The sequence below is a fragment of the Platichthys flesus genome, chromosome 16 (genome assembly GCF_949316205.1).
Source record: "Platichthys flesus chromosome 16, fPlaFle2.1, whole genome shotgun sequence".
In the NCBI taxonomy this organism is placed as follows: Eukaryota; Metazoa; Chordata; class Actinopteri; order Pleuronectiformes; family Pleuronectidae; genus Platichthys; species Platichthys flesus.
In genome coordinates, this window is record NC_084960.1 from 12,938,168 (window position 1) to 12,957,119 (window position 18,952).

Consider the following 18,952-nt stretch of genomic DNA (forward strand, 5'->3'; position numbering starts at 1 on the left):
ACAGTTATAAACAAGGTGCAGATGTGTGGGTGGGAGAGCGTCTGTGTTTTATAGTGTGCCATGAACCGTGCACCAAGTACCATGTGCTGTGTAGGTTAAAGCGCTTTCACTCTGACGCTCTCTCAGAGTTTCACAGAGAAACCACATGAACGCAATATAAAATCTTTAGTTTCTCCCTCTCATTCATAAAAGAGTGCATGTAAAACTTGATGCTGTGTTGTGGTGAAGCTGTTGAACTTAAAAAAAACATAAAAAAAATAAAGAGAAACTATTGCAGAAGTGTGAGATAATTATACACCTGTAAAGGCCACTGTGTTTAGTTTAGGCCTCATTCTCGAGTATTGATATATATATATAGAAATATATATATATATATATATATATATAATAAATATTTCTGCAGTACAGACCACCTCTGCAGACCTTTCTCCTCGCCGATTCCATGTGCTACTTTATTCTCCCATGTTGTTTTCCTCTGTTTGCCATTGTCTCCTGTTTGCAGTATTCAATGGAATTCCAGGAGGGAAACCAGTGGCAGGGAGCTTACAAACGGACAATCTGATTTGATTGAAAACATGATAAATCCCACACTGGCCCCGGGCATTCAATCTCACATCGTCGCTGACACACTGACGTCCCATAAACCCAATTCCTAATCCCAAAGCCTTTTTATGTTGTGGTCAATGTGCCACCCTTTGCCACAAATCCCCCACTGCCTCAGTTTTAACCCGCCTCCACCCCCCTTGTGTGTGTGTGTGTGTGTGTGTGTGTATGTGTGTGTGTGTGTGTGCGCAGGGATGAGACTGGTGTAGGCACAGCTGGCATCCTCACCCTGTAATCTGTTCTGCTCTGGACGTCATTGTGAGAGCACTGGTTTGAACTGTGTACCTGGACAAGGTCAGACGCTCGGCCAGCTGAGCTGCGCAGTCTGCTCTGCTGTGACTGCTGTACTCTGTGGTTCTGGTGCTGAAAGAGGATACCAAGGACTCCTGATCTATTTTTGGGGATAAATTAAGATCTGCTTCCTGGAGGGAAAGACTTTGTGAAAACCCCTTCCTGGAGCAAGGGCAGCCATGAGAACTGTACCAGAGGAGGATATATAGGAGATGCCAGCGAAGAAGAGGAGAGGAATATCCTAAATACGTTTGTCCACTAACAACCCAAGAACCTTGTTGTTGCTGACTTTATTTGGAATCTGCACACCACCTCAAAAGATTCTTACTTTTCTGGGGGGGAAACAACAAATCTGCAGCGGATGTGAAAAGTTTTTTTTTCTTCTTCCTCTCATCCAGTCTCCTGTGCAACGATCACTCAGCCAGACGTAGCCCTATATGCTGGATTATACCACGGAGGAGCCACACCGGCGCACGACAGACGTGTGAATCCAACTGTTACAAGAAATATAAAAGGCAAGATTTGCGCGTTCTCGCCTCAGCATCAGCACCAGCAGCATCCGATGCGCGTCCCCGCCCCGGTGGAGGCTGCCCGAGATCCCGGGAAGAGGAGTTGGAGCTGCGCGAGTTAAAGTTGGGCCAAAAAGGGGGCGAGAGGATGCTGCGGAACAACCTACGGCCTCATTAACTGTCGCATATGCGGAGAAACGTGTCCATAAGTCAAGGATGACTTGCAAAATACTGAGCATATGCCTCTTGTTTTTGGGTTTTCAACATTGCTCCACACGTAAGTCCCGGAAAACAGTCATTATTCATGTGTGTTATTCCTATGTTATTCCTATTTCAACGTATATATACATGCATTCTGGTCAGATTATTCAGCCTTAGATCGTATTTGGTTGAGGAAAAAGTTGCATTCGGTATAATAAGTGGGATATAACACTGGAGGGCGAAATGTATCCTGGGGATGTTGGGATGTTTGAAGGGCAAAACACGCTGCGATCAAACCGGGCATGGTCTTCCAGCACAGGTCATTCAATGGCACTGTTCGCTTTGGATGTTCAAATCGCAGTAAAGCCTTGTCGGAGCGGGATCAGGCGGAAAAGTGCAGGAGCGAAGCGCGTCGCTCCTGTGGACAGTGCGCACCATGCTGCCATTTGCGCCGCTCAGCACTCTCTGCATTGCAGTGCTTTCTGTGAGCCGGCGTGCAAGTTTCTGCACCGCGCGCCTTCGAACTCCCCGCAGCCCCACGGTGTCATTTCTTTCGAATGTGATCATCTCCACGTTGCAGTGATAGTGCGTGGTACTGTTGTGGGGGATGCCAAAAACACATTTTCAAAGTGACAATTGGGCGTGCAGGGCACCGCGTCCTGACCGGGACCAGCCCACTGCAGTACTTTTTTTTGGTGGGGGGGGGGGGTCTGTGTCCGCGTCACCTGTCCACAGAGCTCCGCATCCTGCACACGAAGCGCGTGGCAGGGAAATCATTGAAACCCGCTGGCCGATGCAGCAGTCTTGTGGTGGATTTCGAGGTGGGAGCTGTGTTTGGGGGTTTTAAAAGGTGCAATCTAACCAAACACGTTACATGCATACCGATGAGCTCCAGGTGAGATGGGTGTCAGGATGACCTCAGAAGATGCGTGACTCATTAGTTTAGACTTCTATGAGGATCATAGATGAGGGGTGGGGCATCATGTGACTTCTGGATAGTTTTGATTGTCAGATTCTCGATGGTGTGAATTGCACACATCACTTAACCATGAGGATCGATAGGCCAGGGAACCTGACCTGTGTTTTAGTGAAGCAAAATTTGAACAGTTTGGGCTCTGGCTGTTTATATAAATGGATCCACATTACTTTATGTAGGCTAATTCTCCTTTCTAAAAGGGTTATTTTAAGCTATTGTAAGGACTACTTTTTATTAAATATATATAATTACTTTTATATATACTACAATGTACAATATATAGTTGTTAATATGATCACTACTTCTGCTGATTTCTAGAAGTTCTGTCAGAGATGTCTGGGAAGTGATCTGTAGAGGATTGAAATGTATATAACTGCATGCTCTCAAGTAGGGGTTTGGATCCTCATTGGATCAAACCACTAAGTTGAGGCCTGTGGGATTTGCCTGTGAGAGATGCTCGCTGATGCAACACACTGTATGAATGTGCACAAAAGAGCAATGTCAGTTAAAAAAGGAGCCTCAAGTCCCAGAGCACTGTGACCCAGCCTGGGGTGGGGCTGAGATCCACTCACAATAAGTTGTGTGTGTGTGCTTGTGCAGGGTGTGTTGCGTATGAATATATGTCAAGTTTATGCCTTGTTCCTTCTGTCATGGTGAGCAGGCAGGAGGGGACTGATTGGATTGATACCAGGAGAATGAGGGGAGTGTTATTCTGAGCAGCGCCATTAGCATGCTGCTGTTTGAGATCCAAATTTAATCTGATTGTGATATGCTGTATAGTTTGGATTTTATTCCTGGGCAGTGCACCACCCGCCGCGGTGCACTGCCAAGGGTATGAATAATTTAATGAAATCCCCTCAATAGAGCATGCTATATTTCACTTCCCTTATGTTCTGTTGCAGTGTATTCTTTTTTAAACATTATTTTTTGGTGCATTCAGCTGAACTGCACACATGCAGGGATGGTGTCACAATCCTTTGGAGCTACGCGTCATAGGCATGTGACAGCCAGAGAAGGCGCCCCCCTCTGCATACAGTATGCAACCCGCAGTACGGATGTGTCAGCCCAGACACACCAGCCTACACTTACAGCAGACTGATGATTCAGCAGAAGTGATGCCCCGCACAGCCACACTGTTCCCCCACAGCTCCTTAATGATATATGGAGAGAGAGGTTTCTCAGTGTGGCGCAGAGAAGGGGGGGGTTGGAGGCTGGATCACCGGTAGAGGGGTTAAAAGGATGCTCTGTGCGCACACTTCAGGTACAATTTGGCGACTGCAACATGACAACGCCCACTTGGGGAGAGAGGGGCACAGGGTTTGAAAGAGAAGAAATAAGTAAAAAATAGCCCTATGACGGGGAAAGAGAATGTGAGGATGCAGGGAGCTTAAAAAAGAACAGATGGTTTTCGGAGTTTGGATGGAGATAAAAAAGAGAGAGAGGAGCCAGAGTGAGGGGAAAGGAAGAGAGACGTTTTATAGGTGGGGGTGCAGAGTGTGTGACAGACTTACCATAAGGAGGAGCTGAGGAGCCGGTTAGCCTGAGGTAACCTGCTGCAGTCTAGGATGGAGCTGCTCTTCACATTGAAAGTCAGATGGCTCCCCATTTAATCAAAACAAATTAATTCATTTGAAGCTATTAGCAGCAAAATATGCTGCCAGATATTTTTGGCCTTTTGAGCAGCGGATCACATGAGCAGCGGATCACATGAGGAGGCACAGCAGTGCACTGATGGAATGATGCAGCATGACATCCGGTATTGATCAGCACCGTTATCCCAGGGATTTGTGTATGAACAAGATGCTGAGACTGGGACAGAAAGTCAAGGTCAAATTTTCCTAGCTCAGCTTTCTTCCATCTGAGTGCCCCGCAGGTCCTTGAATGAGAGGTGACAAAACTCGTGCCTACGTTGCTCACTCGCTTTATTCCAGATGAAGTAGGAAACTGTGTACCATTGCTGTATAATGGCTCACATACTGTATGTTTCATGAGCCATTTAAAGTAGAGCAAGGCAGTGGATGGATGCTTTCTACTTCCCCATTCATTGTAAGGATCAGCTCTGATCGCCGGGACTCCTCCTCTGCAAAGATACTTAAAATTTAATGCCATGCTGTGCTGTACCTTTCCTTTTCATTTCGCTCCATGTGGGAAGAAAAGGTCATCCAAACATGCCTGAGGCGTGACACAGTCATATGTCCGAGGAGGCGAGGACGATCATTCTGATTGAACTGACAGTTCTTTTATAAAGGAACGGGAGGAAGCCTCAGAGAGGACGGGCCAACAAAGCAGGGGCCAAAGGACAGCACAGGCATGGCTATTTCCAGTTGAGTTTGGCTGCAGGGGTGTCCAGGTGCTGGCTGTGTGGAATATGCTCACAGCTCTGGGATAAGCTGGAAGGGAGGGGGGGGGGTAATGGGTTGGACAAGGCAGGGGATAGAGCTTCTTGTTAGGAGGAGTTGTGCCAGAAGTCAGGAGAAGATGGGCAGCAAGTTCATCACTGCCGAGTGCCGACGCTACAACTGGATTCAGAGTGGAAACATCCAAGGGATGCTACTAGATGACATTTCCTCAAATTAAAAGCATTGGACAGTCGCTGAGGGTTTCAACATTTCATTGTATCTAATAGCAGTTTGCATCAAACATTTCCTTTTTTTAAGCCACCTTTGCTCCGTGGACTCTGCTATTTTAGCTCCCAATGTTTGTAGAGGTATATACAGATAAAAGAGAAGGCTTCGTCTGGAGCTGCTTTCATTTACCTAATTACTATATTTTAGTTGATCCTCAACAAAACCAAATCCATCTAAATTTGAGCCTTTCTATATAAAATCTCTTGGGGGGGATTAAAGAACAAACTTCAGCATTAAAAAGAGGGAGTGTTTCTCTTGCGGCTCGAGGTGAGGACTTTGTGCGCTTGTCTACAGGAGAATTAGGGTTTTAATAGCTGTGAGCTAACAGATGAGCTTCAGTAAACGGGTGATGGTCCCATCCGTCTCAAGACCAAATAGAGAACAACTCTCCACGACACAGCTGCAGTCTCAGCTCCACTTTCCTACCCATGATACCCAGGAACATTTTCAATAAATTACACAGACATATTCAGACGTGCAAGCACTAACAGGTGGATACAAAATGAAAACAACTGAGCAGACTTTCGGAAAACTTGGTTGAAGGCTGTGGTATGGGTCAGGCAAGAACCCATTCAATTTTGGATCGGTGGTGACTGCAGGAATTTTTTCCCGAGGGAATAATGCAAAGATCTTGATGAGAATCAGACATATTTAGTGGACAGATATCTGGTATATGGAATTTGGTGCAGCTTGATTGAATGTACTGACTGTTGGGCCTTGACGACGCGCTACTGATGGCCATTAGGCTGTTCAGTGTCAATCTTCTACCTCATTATCTGGGCACTTTAACCAGTAAAAAAGCATCAAAGTGTTTTTGCTACGCTTTTAATTAAATTGGATTGATCTGGCTAAATTTGAATTTTATGTCTTACAGAACAAGTAACCTCTAATTAAACTCCTAATGGTGTTTTCTTATCAGGCTGTGCAGCAGCACAGTCTTTCTCACTTGGAACGCTTTCATTATGAAAGCCAGTTGTGAACAATGCATTATGAGAAGACCCTTTTAATAACTCCTGACCTTCACGTCTTCTTTGATTGTCTCTGCAGGAGAATGTGTCGATCCACTGATCTCCGGGCTCTATGCCTCCTCCTTTCTGGCCTCCTCCAGATATAACTTTCTGTACTCAGCCAATTTTGCCAAACTGTATGGTAAGTCCTCACTTGCAGAGTTCATTCATTTCACGTCTTTTACCTTTGGCAGACATTATACCAGGAAAAGGACAAGTGTAGCAATAACATTAATGAACCATTGCAGTATGTAATACCCGGTTCATGGTACTAGAACATTATTTGATAAACTTGTTTTTGAATAATGTTAAACTCGCAATTTCTGTACGGAACACTTGGTGAGTCATTAATAGGGTTCAGCAATAAAACAATATCAATACTTATCATAATATAATTTTGTATAAATTTTGTTTCGATATCACAAAAGTACAGTATATGTTGAAATATTGATCCGTCTAAAATTTTTAAAATGTTTTGTGGTCTTTTAAGTGTTCTTAAAGAAGAGTTAAAAATCACAACTTTCACTTAGAGGGAGAAATGGGTCTTCAAACATAAATTAACAAATAATGTGAAATCAATTGTGATAATTACTGATATCAGTTGATTTCTTTGGCCATATTGCCCAGCCCTGGCCCTAAAACTTGTTGAGCATCATGCAAACACATCAAAGTGTGTTCAAAGGTCCCTGGAGAACTGTTAGTCTGTTAACACCAGAGACTACAAGTGTGAAAATACAAACACCCGGAGGCGAGTGAATTCACCAGACCTATGCAGCATTCTCTCATTTCTGCTTGGGGTTGAGAGTTTGGGTCCAAATTAAGTACAACATGAACCGTTGGCTGTTAAGCTGCATTTTCTAGTTAATTATATTACTCTTAAGTGCTTGTCCAGTTCCAGTTTTACCTGCTCATTAGCTGAATCCACTCCAAGTTAACTCAAGGTCAAAAATGGCTGCAATAAGTTCAGTTAATGTCACATTTGGTTTGCTCAGGATTTCATGGTCATCAAATTGTATCCATCAGCCTGGAATCAAGCGCTCCTCTTTCTCCTCCTCCAGGCAGCAGCGGCTGGTCGCCATCCCCCAGGGACCGGCAGCCATGGCTGCAGGTTGACCTGGGCAGGAAGTACCGATTGATGGCCGTCGCCACCCAGGGGGTCTTCAACTCGTACGACTGGGTCACCAAGTACTCACTGCTGTACGGAGACCGACCGGATTCCTGGACACCGTACATCATGAATGGAGGGAACTCTGTGGGTTTCACTAAGCCAGACTGGTTGTGGTAGGGGTGGGATGGGTCCAGGATTAACTAGTCAAACATAATCTTTATAGTTGAATCTACATTCATTGGGTGTCCCATTACAGTTATTGTCACTGCGTGGCTTACACACACAGGCAGCACAGCCTATTATCTCCCTTTACACTGACAAAGCTTATCTCATCATCAGTTCATCTCAAGTCGCTTAATAAGATGTGAACACCACTGCAGTGACTCAATAAATCTCTCTTCTCTTTTTCCCCATGTCATCTGTTTGCAGACGATGCCTGGAAACTGGAATTATTATCAGGTGAAGAGGAATGTCTTCCATTACGCATTTACCGCTAAACACATCCGTCTGCTGCCTCTGGCCTGGAACACAGAGAATGGAGGGAAGATCGGCGTGAGGCTGGAGCTGTTCGGCTGCCCATATGGTAAAAATGACTGACAGTGATACACTGCTGCTGAATTCAGATCTGGGGACATTAAACAATCCCAGTGATTAATCATAGTTGACAATATGCTGCTACACCCACATGTCAAATGAGGCTCAGTAAATTCCAGGGTAAAAATTCCACAGAGCCGTGTCACCTGAATCCTAATCTAGTTACATTGTGCAACAAGGATTATTTTAGATAATTGCTAAATGCTTGTAAAATGCGACATAAGCATACATATAAACTCGTAATCCTAATACTTAAAACAATGTGAACAATATTTGACATCTGTGGTTATTCAGGAAATCTTGAATATATCTTTGAAAATATCCCCCCTTGTTTCAGATTCCTACGTACTACAGTACAATGGGGATGAATCGGTGGGGTACTTGTACCCAGGGAAGAGGTCCCGCACGTTGCACGACCACATCGCCATCAACTTCAAGACTCTGGAGCAGGACGGTCTACTGTTGCACAGCGAGGGGATTCAGGGAGACCTGTTCACCCTGGAGCTGAAGAGAGGTCGTCTCTACCTGCACATCAGCCTCGGTACGGCGCCGCTCGCTATGTCTGAGCAATTGAGAAATGTTTTCCATTGTTTTGGGCAGGCTTTGTGGACAGGAAATAAAAGAGAGAGAGAAAAATTCCCAGACTAGACGGTTCTGGTCTGCCCTACATTTTCTAAGCCACACAGGGGACACCCTTAAAGTTAGAATTTATGGAAGGGACTTGTGGATAAAGGAAAGAACGGCCTGTTTGACAATGGCATCAATCTTGGAAAGTGTCAGGCTTCTCTCAATCGAAAAATCGATATTGCTGGCTATGTGGTTGGCTGGAGTCCTGCAGTAGTTTCTCTTACTTTTACATTTGGTTACTTGGAGCTGCTCTGAGCATTTGTTTCTTTGCCCTATGTTTTCTAGGAAGCAGTGTTGTGCACAAAGTAAGTGGTCGAACCACACTGACCGCTGGCAGCCTCCTTGATAACCTCCACTGGCACTACGTCACCATCAAGCGCTATGGCAGACAGGTGAACTTCACAGTGGACAGTCAGACAGTAACAGCCATCTGTAATGGAGAGTTCACCCACCTGGATCTGGATACAAAGGTAACTCTGCATCAATTCATTATACTGATAATAATTATGAAATATGGATTCTGCGCTAATGAGGGTAACTGACTGTGTTAATACCGCTTAGCTGTATGTAGGCGGCGTAATTGAGCAAAACCTGCCTCACCTCCCCACCACACCGAATTTCCGGGGCTGCCTGGAGAACGTCTTCATTAATAACATCAACATCATTGACAAGGCCAAGAGAGAAGAAGAGGACATCCAAATACCACGAAAGGTCGATCTTTACACACCATAACTTGACCTGCTACATGATACCAACAGAATCACGACCGCTGGAAATGTTTTCACCAAAATCAATGATTTTCTTTCTTGCCCTCAGAAAAAGATGCACTTTGCCTGCCGCGACATTCTCCTCAAACCGATGACCTTTGCCGGGCCCAACAACTTCCTGCAGGTGCCTGGCTTCTTCCGGAGGCCTCGCATGTTCGTCAAGTTCAAGTTCCGCTCCTGGGACTACACAGGGCTGCTCATGTTCACGCGCTTCGCTGATGACCTGGGTGCCCTTGAGCTGGGTCTGAGTGAGGGGCAGATCAACGTCACCATATTCCAGCCAGGAAAGAAGAAACTCCAGTTTGCTGCAGGTAGCGATGTGTAGTCTGGTCAGATTCTGTCTGACAGAAAAGGTTTTGGAACATTGAAAGAGTCACAGACTTTGTGAAACACGATTTTTCCAATTTCAAAAGGCCTGTGTGCAATGAGATATATTTTGTTTTTGAAAGAAATAGTCCTCGATTTCAGACCGAAGTAGGAAAAAATACCTAGAGAAACTCCAGCTCTGCTTTGCCACCATGCACCGTTTTAGCATTCGCAGAAATTCAAAACTGATAGACCCACCATGCCTCGATAAGTTTGATGGGCAATGATTAGACAAACCTGTTTAGGACAGGGGTTGGTGGACAATCATTGCAAGATGAATGTTGTATATTGTATTGCATGTCTCTCATAGTAGGACCACTGCATGACAAGCCTTTCCTCCATCTCTAGGATACCGGCTAAATGATGGTTACTGGCATACAGTGGATCTGGCCGCCAGGGACAACTTAATGACCCTGACCATTGATGAGGAGGAGGGCTCTCCACTGAGGATCACCAACCCTTTCACAATTCGGACTGGTGACCGCTACTTTTTCGGAGGTGTGATGTCCACCAGATCATATGCTTTCAATAATATATCATCCTCCAAATCTGTAGACTTACATTCCTTTGCTTTACTGCACTCAGGTTGTCCAAAGACCAATAATACAATAAGGAAGTGTGAGACCAAGCTAAACCGCTTCCATGGCTGCATGCAGCACATTTTCATAGACAACGAACAGCTGGATATTGATATTGTTCTGCAAAGACAGTGGGGGCGCTATGCTGAGCTACTGCTGGGTACATGTGGCATCACTGACAGGTAGGGAACACTTCTTAACTCAGAGTACCTACCTACAACGTGGCAAGCATGACTAAAAGATGCATAAGAAAGAAAATACAGCAGGGCAAGAAGCCAAATACTTTGTTCCTACAGAAACACATTATTGTTATATTGTAGTTATCGAGTAGTCAGGATTCATCAGGTGACAGTACGTTTCTACTTATAAACAGTGTCCTTTAACAAGAAATATAAATATTTGAAAAAAGAATGTGGACGCAAGAAAGAAATATAATATATTTTTCGAAAATATAAAAAAACTACTCACTATAAATATCTGTTCTGTTCACAGATGTACTCCAAATCCGTGTGAGCATGAAGGCAGATGCATCCAGTCCTGGGATGATTTCATTTGCCTCTGTGAGAACACAGGCTACAAAGGAGAAGTGTGTCACATGTGTAAGTGCCGGCCGCTCATCGTACCATTGATATATAACCATTTCTTCACAGATAATTGCACCCGATCCGTGAAATGTTTCCGTCCCTAATAATAACAAATTGAAAATCTCCCTCTCCTCAAACAGCTGTTTATAAAGAGTCGTGCGAGGCCTACAGGCTCAGCGGCAAGTATTGGTCTGGAAACTACACCATCGATCCTGATCTCAGTGGACCGCTGAAGCCATTTGAGGTGTACTGCAAAATGAACTGTAAGCAAGAGCTGTCCCTAGATAAAATACAGCTTCACAGCAATGTATTCAGTATGAGCCAGAACGTCCGTGGGTTATAAATTAAAAGTTGGAAAGCCAGACGTCAGGTTATAATGTCGCTGCAATGAGGAATGTGTGCAGGAGTGTCAAGGGAAATTAAAAAAACGAGGCATCAAACAAGTAAGGTCCAGTTGTTTCTCTCTGCGTGTGTATATTAGAATAAAAATAAAGGTCAATCTCTTTTTCTGAGGTACTGCTTAAGCTTTTTGACATTCTTAACCAAGATTCAATAGCTTTTCCTTCTTTTAAGTTTTCATTCCTCCCACCTGTTCTTCATTGTGGACAGCTTATAAATCCTGGACGGTGATCATGCACGACAGAGTGGATGGTACCATGATTTCTGGGAGTTCCATAGATCGGCCGTACATAGGAAATGTCAACTACTGGAATGCCTCCTGGGACGAAGTGACTGCTCTGGCCAACACCTCCCAGTACTGTGAGCAGTGGATCGACTACTCCTGCTACAAGTCCCGTCTTCTCAACACCCCCGGTAAGTAGGTCTATTACCTCCGCCAAAGAGGTTAGGTGTTCACCCCTTGTTGGCTGAGCAGATTTCCACAAAAATTTGTGGGAGGATGGGACATGGGCCAAGAATGAATAAGTAATGCATGTTGGTTTGGTTGATGTTGAATCAGGATTTTTCTTTTCAGTTTCTTAAACAATATGAGTTGTTTTTTTTACATTCGCACAGATTTTCCGTGGAACAGTTAATGAGACTGAATGAAAAAAGAATCAGGCATATTTATGAGACTAATATGTGTGTTGCAGCTTGATTGAATTTAAGGGGCCTGCTGGGCCTATGCGCTCTACTGAGTGCTGTTCCAGTTGTGTTAGTAGTGAATGACAAGGAAGAAACGACACTTGAATGACGCACTAACACAATTATCTTTTCAAAATAGATGGAAGACCTTTTGGTTACTGGATCGGTCGCAACAACGTGAGTCACTATTACTGGGGAGGGACATTCAGAGAGGTCCAAAAGTGTGGATGTGCCATCAACCAAACATGCATCGACTCCAAGTTTCAATGCAACTGTGATGCTGACTATAGACAATGGTGAGAGATGGACACATTAAGCAGGTTTATCTTGTATCTGTGACACTGATGTTTTAACTTCCTCACTGTGGCTCGGCAGGTACTCAGACAAGGGCTACCTGGACTTTAGGGACCATCTGCCTGTGAGGAGAGTGGTGGTCGGGGACACCAACAGGACAGGATCCAAAGCACAGTTCACCGTTGGGCCCCTCCGCTGCCATGGGGACAGTGAGTTTAAATTCAGTGTTGTTGGAGGGTTGGTGGCTGTATTTCTTTATACGTATTTTAATGTCTTCCATAGGAAACATCTGGAATACCATCTCCTTCACCAAGCCCACCTACATCACCTTCCCTACGTTCAAGCCTGGATCCAGCGTTGACATCTCCTTCCACTTCAAAACCTATCGTGACCACTGTGTCTTCTTGGAGAACTCAGACGAACACCTTCGTAACTTTATACGGATCGAGCTCAACAGTGAGTCGACGCACCTGTTAGCAGGAAACGTGTCTCCTCACACAGCCAAAATCATTCTTTCTTTCTCACTTTAACCACTTTCCTTTTCCAGCCACCCAAAACCTTGCATTCGTGTTCATGGTTGGCGACGGCATCCTTAACGTGACCCTGAACTCCCCGATTGGACTCAATGACAACGAGTGGCACTTTGTTCAGGCTGAGCTCAATGTGAAGCTGGCCAGGATCAAGGTTGATTATCAACCATGGGCTGTGAAACGTTTCCCAGGCCAGACCTTCATCACCATGAAGTTTACCCATCCTCTCTTAGTAGGTAAGTGAATTTGGAAGCTTTTTGAAGATTGAATTAGTCCCCTAAACTTTGATTGAAAGGGGATAATCACTGATATGAGTATTCTTTGATTAGGTTCAGCCAACCGCACCCAGAGACCGTTCCTGGGCTGTCTTCGAGGGTTACGGATGAACGGTGTTCCTCTGGATCTAGAGGGCAAAGTAAATGAAGAACAGGGTATAAGGAGGAACTGTACAGGACAGTGTCTCAATGCCACCATACCATGTCGAAACTGTGGACAGTGTATTGAGGGTTACGCGTCCTACACTTGTGACTGTAACAACACAGCCTTCGATGGTTTCTACTGCCATAGAGGTGAGTTCAGACACCTTCCTCTCATGTGCATCCATGCTTTGAAACGGATGCAGATCTGTAACTCTGCAATAATCTCTTTTAAGACATCGGAGCCTACTTTGAGCTCGGCTCATGGTTGAGGTACAACATCCGAAAGAAGCCTATAACGGACGAGGCGGCGTGGGCCAACTGGATCGACCCGCACTACGACAACTTCAGCCTCGGCTACAACGACACAGCGGATGACATCGAGTTCAGCTTCAGCACCGTCCACACGCCAGCGGTCTTGCTCTACATCAGCTCCTTCGTTCAGGACTACATTGCTATCATCCTAAAGACAGACGGTAGGAGAGACTCAGATAAAACAGAACTGTATTTCTGATGTTATAAGTAAGTAATTCAGGAGAAGGATGTGTTGTTGATGCATTTTGTTGTATCTCTCCATACAGGCAGTGTAGATCTGAGGTATAGGCTGGGGCTCATAACACACAAGTACCAGCTGACTCACCGAAACCTGGCAGATGGATACCCCCACTACGTTAACCTAACCAGACACAACCGAACCATCAAAACACAGGTCGGCGCTCTCACTGCTGTTTCTGTATGAACATGATCTGCACTTCATGTTGAATCATATTCAATGTCTAGAAAATAAACACACAGTTGTGCACCTGTCTACCAATACATTGTTTCATTAAATTACAGGAAAGCTTTGATGCAAGAATTGAAACAAGAATAGTAATATGAAAATGTGATATGAGAGTTGGATGATAGGTTGTTTATCTAGATATCACCTACTTCATACCAAATATCTAGAATGAAATTCAGACAAATTTCTACAGCTGTTTGTGTGATTGCTCACCTACAAATATATACTTTGTCAATACTTTAATTTTTGGTATTATGGCCTTTTTACATGACTTTCCTGTAACGATGGCGTATATGACTTACTGTTCTTTGCCCACAGGTGGATTACATGGAGCCCATAGTTGAAAAGATAACCGTAGTGGAGGACGCCAGATTTGACTCTCCAAAGTCCATGTTCCTCGGCCGAGTGATGGGTAATGACCCTACTTGACATGTAGTGTATTCATCTTGTATCGTTAAAGTAGAAGCTCTTATTGAGCCCGTTTGTGTCTGCTCCTCCAGAGGTCGGTGACATCGACTATGAGATACAGAGGCATAATGCTCCAGGCTTCATAGGTTGCATCTCCGGGGTGAGGTACAATGTCTACGCCCCATTAAAGGCCTTCTTCCGCCCCAATGAAACCGACCCTCCAGTAACGACACAAGGCTATGTTTCTGAGTCCAACTGTGGCGCCTTCCCTCCTGTCCTGGGTTATGTACCATGGGAGGCAGATCCCTGGTTTACCAGCATAGGTGAGTTAATATCTATGGAATCATTATTTATAAAACCATGAAGAGAAGAGAATTATAAGAATTTTCTGTATTATCTGTATTATCTGCATATATCTCTTTTCTTTCAGAGTATTTTTATATCCACGATGACCTAGGCCTGTTTTGGCTAACAGGTAAGATTCCATTTTACCATGTACTCTGATGATACACTCTCCTTTTTCAAATATTATCCAGTCAAATGTTGCATGTCTACCTCGTGGAGTCCAGTAATGTGACATTTAGCAGTTAATCCAGTTTATTTTGGAGCACTGCTCCTCTCGCCCCATTTCTGTTTCACTCACTGTCCCAGATGACACAAATCAGACGTTTGAAATTCTCATTCCCTCTTTTCCCTAAAATCCTCTAATCCTAAATCAGAACTGGGTTGTCGGTTTCCAACGTGGGCTTTTAAGTGTTTATTCAAGCATATGACAGCGGTCTCAATTTATTACAAGTGGCACAAAAAAGCTAAAAAAAGAAACATTTCTAATGCTAATGTTATGCCACTGAAAATTATAATTGATTCCATTCAGGTGAAGTCAGACTTTTTTTTTAATGTAAGTCACCTATTTGTGTACCTTTTTGCCTTAGATATAACCATGTGAGCTAATAATAGAGATGGTCACATCCATTATCTTTTGTCATTGTGCTATTATTCTGGTGATAACGGAAATTAGGCTTAATATGGACATATTGTCACCTTTTTTACTGCAGGATTCCCAATTATATTTATTTATCTTTAATATCTATTTTTTCTTTGTATTTTTCTATTGTATTATTATATTTGAATACAGTATATTATTATTATGTATATTTTGTATATTGCTTATATTTGTTTACAATACATGATTTACAAGGAGTACACAACTTTATAGAGGTTTATTTCAACGAGATTGAAGTAAATCTAATTTGACAGTCTGCAGTGAAAAAAAAATGATACGTTAACACATAAATTCAGATTTATATTGCACCAGCTTAAGCAATGATACTAACTGTATCATTATTCATGATAATATATCCATACACTCTGATGCTATAAATCACTTTGATATGACACAGTTTACCTATAGATATCTATGAAACACCAATATTCAATATATTTCTTCAGGTTTTTAAAGCCAGACAAATCACCACATCTTATTACAAGGGGACATGTAGAGTGCTGGGACCAGATAAATGCTCGGCAGCGCAGTGTGACTTATGAAGGATAAATTGAGAGCAGGTCCCCCCAATGAGCAGGAGACTGGAGTTTCAGGATTATAGTGCGGCACAGACACAGTCCCTGTCTGAGACCTTTACTGGATCAGCTATATTTAGTCTGCATGCGGGCCCAGCTTACTGTTCATGATTGATGCATGCTCCAGCTTAATAGATCATTCGGCTTCAGAGATATTATGCTAATGCGGGACATCAGCGTGTCATTAAAGATTAGAGTGGCATTCAGGCATCAGGACAATGGTCCAGTGTTGATATAGTCCTCACGATGAAATGGTTATGACTGAGAGACCGAACCTATTTATAAATCTTTATTTTTCCTTTGACAATATCATATTAAATAACGGTGTAAACACCTACCTAGGGTAGAAGCCTTTGACAGCATTTGTAGAAAGGTTACAAAAACACTGGGATATTCTGCAGGTCTATTACACTCTGACTGGTAAACAAGCACACACGCCTTCAGGCAATTTAATGTTTCCAGTTCACCTGAATCGTGTCTTTGGACTGCGAGAGAAAACAAAAGCAAATGCCAAGGGGCGACGCTGAGAAAGAACGAGGGGCTGAGGGCGGAATCTTTAGCTGTGGGGCGCTGGCTCGAGCCGCTAAGAAATCCTGTCGCAAGGTACAGGTGGGCTGTTGAATAAGAGACCGCAATACAAATCCAGGACTCATTTTGGACACTGATTTGACCTTTTACCATTCACTTTAGTAGCATCACAAGGGTTTCTCATCTATATGTCATGCAATAAGCCTATGTACGCATTTGCCATAAACATGCTGGATTACTGCAATTCCGACCCAGGACAAAAAAGATCCCTCAAGTTCCCAGAAATCTCCATTCGCAGGCTGCCTCTTACAGACGCTCCTTGGTTTATGAAGGTCTTAATGGGCCGGCTCTGCAGTATATATCAGATAATGCTCTCCATTAACAAAGCCAGCAGACCTCTTAGATCACAAGGCACCAATATCCTTCATTTCCTGAAAGCCTGCTCGGAATCCCAGCGCACCAAGAACATTGAATAGCTGGCCTGCTGATCTTAGATCTGCACCCTGATAGAGTTTGTGTCTTATGATTATGTATTTCCTTTGGTTTTTAGGATCATTATTTACCTTCATTTGACAGGCGGTGTAGAGAAAGACAAGACACGTGGATAGAGGGAGGGATATGAGACACAACAGATGTCCTTCAGTCAGGAGTCCTACTGTGAATATATCTGATTTGACAATTCATTTTGCAATGTGGACTCAATTCAGAGAAGTGAATACTTTCTTAGTTCTTGGGGTTATTATATCGTCCTTTCAGATAATGCAAGGCCTAAATTCGCCCCATACCACTTTGGCTGATATAGTAACTACACAGCAGTAGAGCTCCAATCAAACAGAGCCCATCCCCCTCATCAGTTTCCGGCTCTCTCCCTCATTGTTTCGCAGATTTACTGTGACTGTGCTATTTTTATCTTTCAGTCATCGTCATCCTGGCGCTGGTGCTGCTCTTCGCTGGCCTGTACAGCATCTATGTGTACACGTATCAGCAGAAGGGCAGCTACCTCACCAACGAACCCAAGAACCTGGAGTCTCCCAGCAGCTCCAGGCCGCTGACCGACACCCTGCGGAGGGAGAAGAAACACCTCCCGGAAATTGACGAGGAGTTCAGGAGTGACTAGCATCACAGGACCTGTGGGGCAGCGGGTGGGGTTTGATTGGGAGTGGGGGGGTGGGGTGGGGTCAATCAGAGGGAAATAGCACCTACAAGAACAACGTATACCTGTGTTCATTTTTTTTACTTTATTTTCTTTTTGTTTCTGTGTTCAATGCCCCGGTTGATTGGAATCTGATGCCTGGTGCTCTATGTGTATTTTTGGTCAGTTCTAGTTTTGCTGGGTTCAAAGTTAAATCGAACCCGAAATGAAATGGCTCATGTGAGCAAGCGTGATCTGCAGTATCCACAATAGCTTTTTCAGATCGGGTTCAAATCAGACACTGTGGGAAAAGGATTTTAAGGGACGTTTATTTACAGTTTGAATTCATTCAGGTTTTTACGGATCGCTTTCTTTTCCGAGCCATTTCTGAGACCGGTCAAAACCACAGATATCTTGCAGCGCAGATTTATTGCTATCTATAAATCACCTTTGGATGACAATCTCTCATTGAGCCATTTTTGACACTGTTGCTCATAATCCGGCTGGGGAACGAGCTCCGGGCATCATCTGAGAGCTGGTGCACTAAACCAGCACGTCAAAAAAAAAAACAACTAATTCAAATCAACTAAAACATTGTTATTGAACAAAAACAACAAACCGTGGAGACAGCAAACCGACAAGCATGGAGCTTTGAGATGTTTAGCATTGAGATCATACGTATAAAGATTGTAAAAGGTGTATACGCTTCTATTTGTTGTATTGCAGCCTATAACAGTGCATTACCTATACTGAATGGCACATGTGAAGCGGTTTCAGACTTGCCATAGTGTCAGTAGATAGCAGCTTAGCCGATCACAGTATACTCACCTTCTCGGACACAGGGCCTCGGAGATGAGTGAAGATACTGCTTCAGATGTGATGGGCTGTTGGTGTACTGCAGACAACGGAACAAAAGTAGGTGGGATGAAGCTCATCAGGGGACACAGCGACCCTCGATATCCAAGTCTTCACTCTTTCTGTCTTACTTGCTGCTCTTATCGCGGGTCAAGCTGCCAGTAGCTCGGTGCTACAGAGCGTTGGACGTCAAAAGGATTGAGTCTTCTCTCAAACCCTTTTCAGCCTCTTTCAGGTAACAGCTGCTCCCTGTTGCCGGGCGGAGAAGGATCCACCCAAACACACACTTTAAAACATATGTACAGAGGACCACACAGATGTAAATGCTAATCTATCACTTCTTACTCACACTGCTTGAATATTTTTAGCAAAATGCTGCACGACAGTGGCCGCCGACTGCTTGTTTAGCTGCTTTCAGTGGAAAGTTCAAAACTCTTCTTATCGTCCAAATCAAATTTTCTTCTCTGCTAGGATGAATTTTCGTTTGACGTGTGGTGCAACAGAAGCTT

At 43.9% G+C, this 18,952-nt stretch overlaps 1 protein-coding gene across 1 annotated transcript; it reads left to right on the forward strand.

The window, feature by feature from the left end:
- Positions 1–1,237: 1,237 nt before the first annotated feature.
- On the forward strand, positions 1,238–18,160 carry cntnap1 (contactin associated protein 1). Its single transcript, XM_062408978.1, has 24 exons — positions 1,238–1,680; positions 6,255–6,356; positions 7,273–7,466; positions 7,752–7,905; positions 8,254–8,457; positions 8,829–9,013; positions 9,105–9,254; positions 9,360–9,621; positions 10,025–10,174; positions 10,262–10,436; positions 10,747–10,853; positions 10,979–11,101; positions 11,448–11,651; positions 12,061–12,217; positions 12,297–12,424; positions 12,498–12,671; positions 12,763–12,981; positions 13,075–13,314; positions 13,398–13,637; positions 13,743–13,870; positions 14,261–14,354; positions 14,443–14,673; positions 14,781–14,825; positions 17,374–18,160. Exons 1-24 carry the CDS (start codon positions 1,620–1,622, stop codon positions 17,571–17,573), a joined length of 3,927 nt encoding a protein of 1,308 aa, XP_062264962.1. The 5' UTR covers positions 1,238–1,619; the 3' UTR covers positions 17,574–18,160.
- The last annotated feature ends 792 nt before the right edge of the window (positions 18,161–18,952 follow it).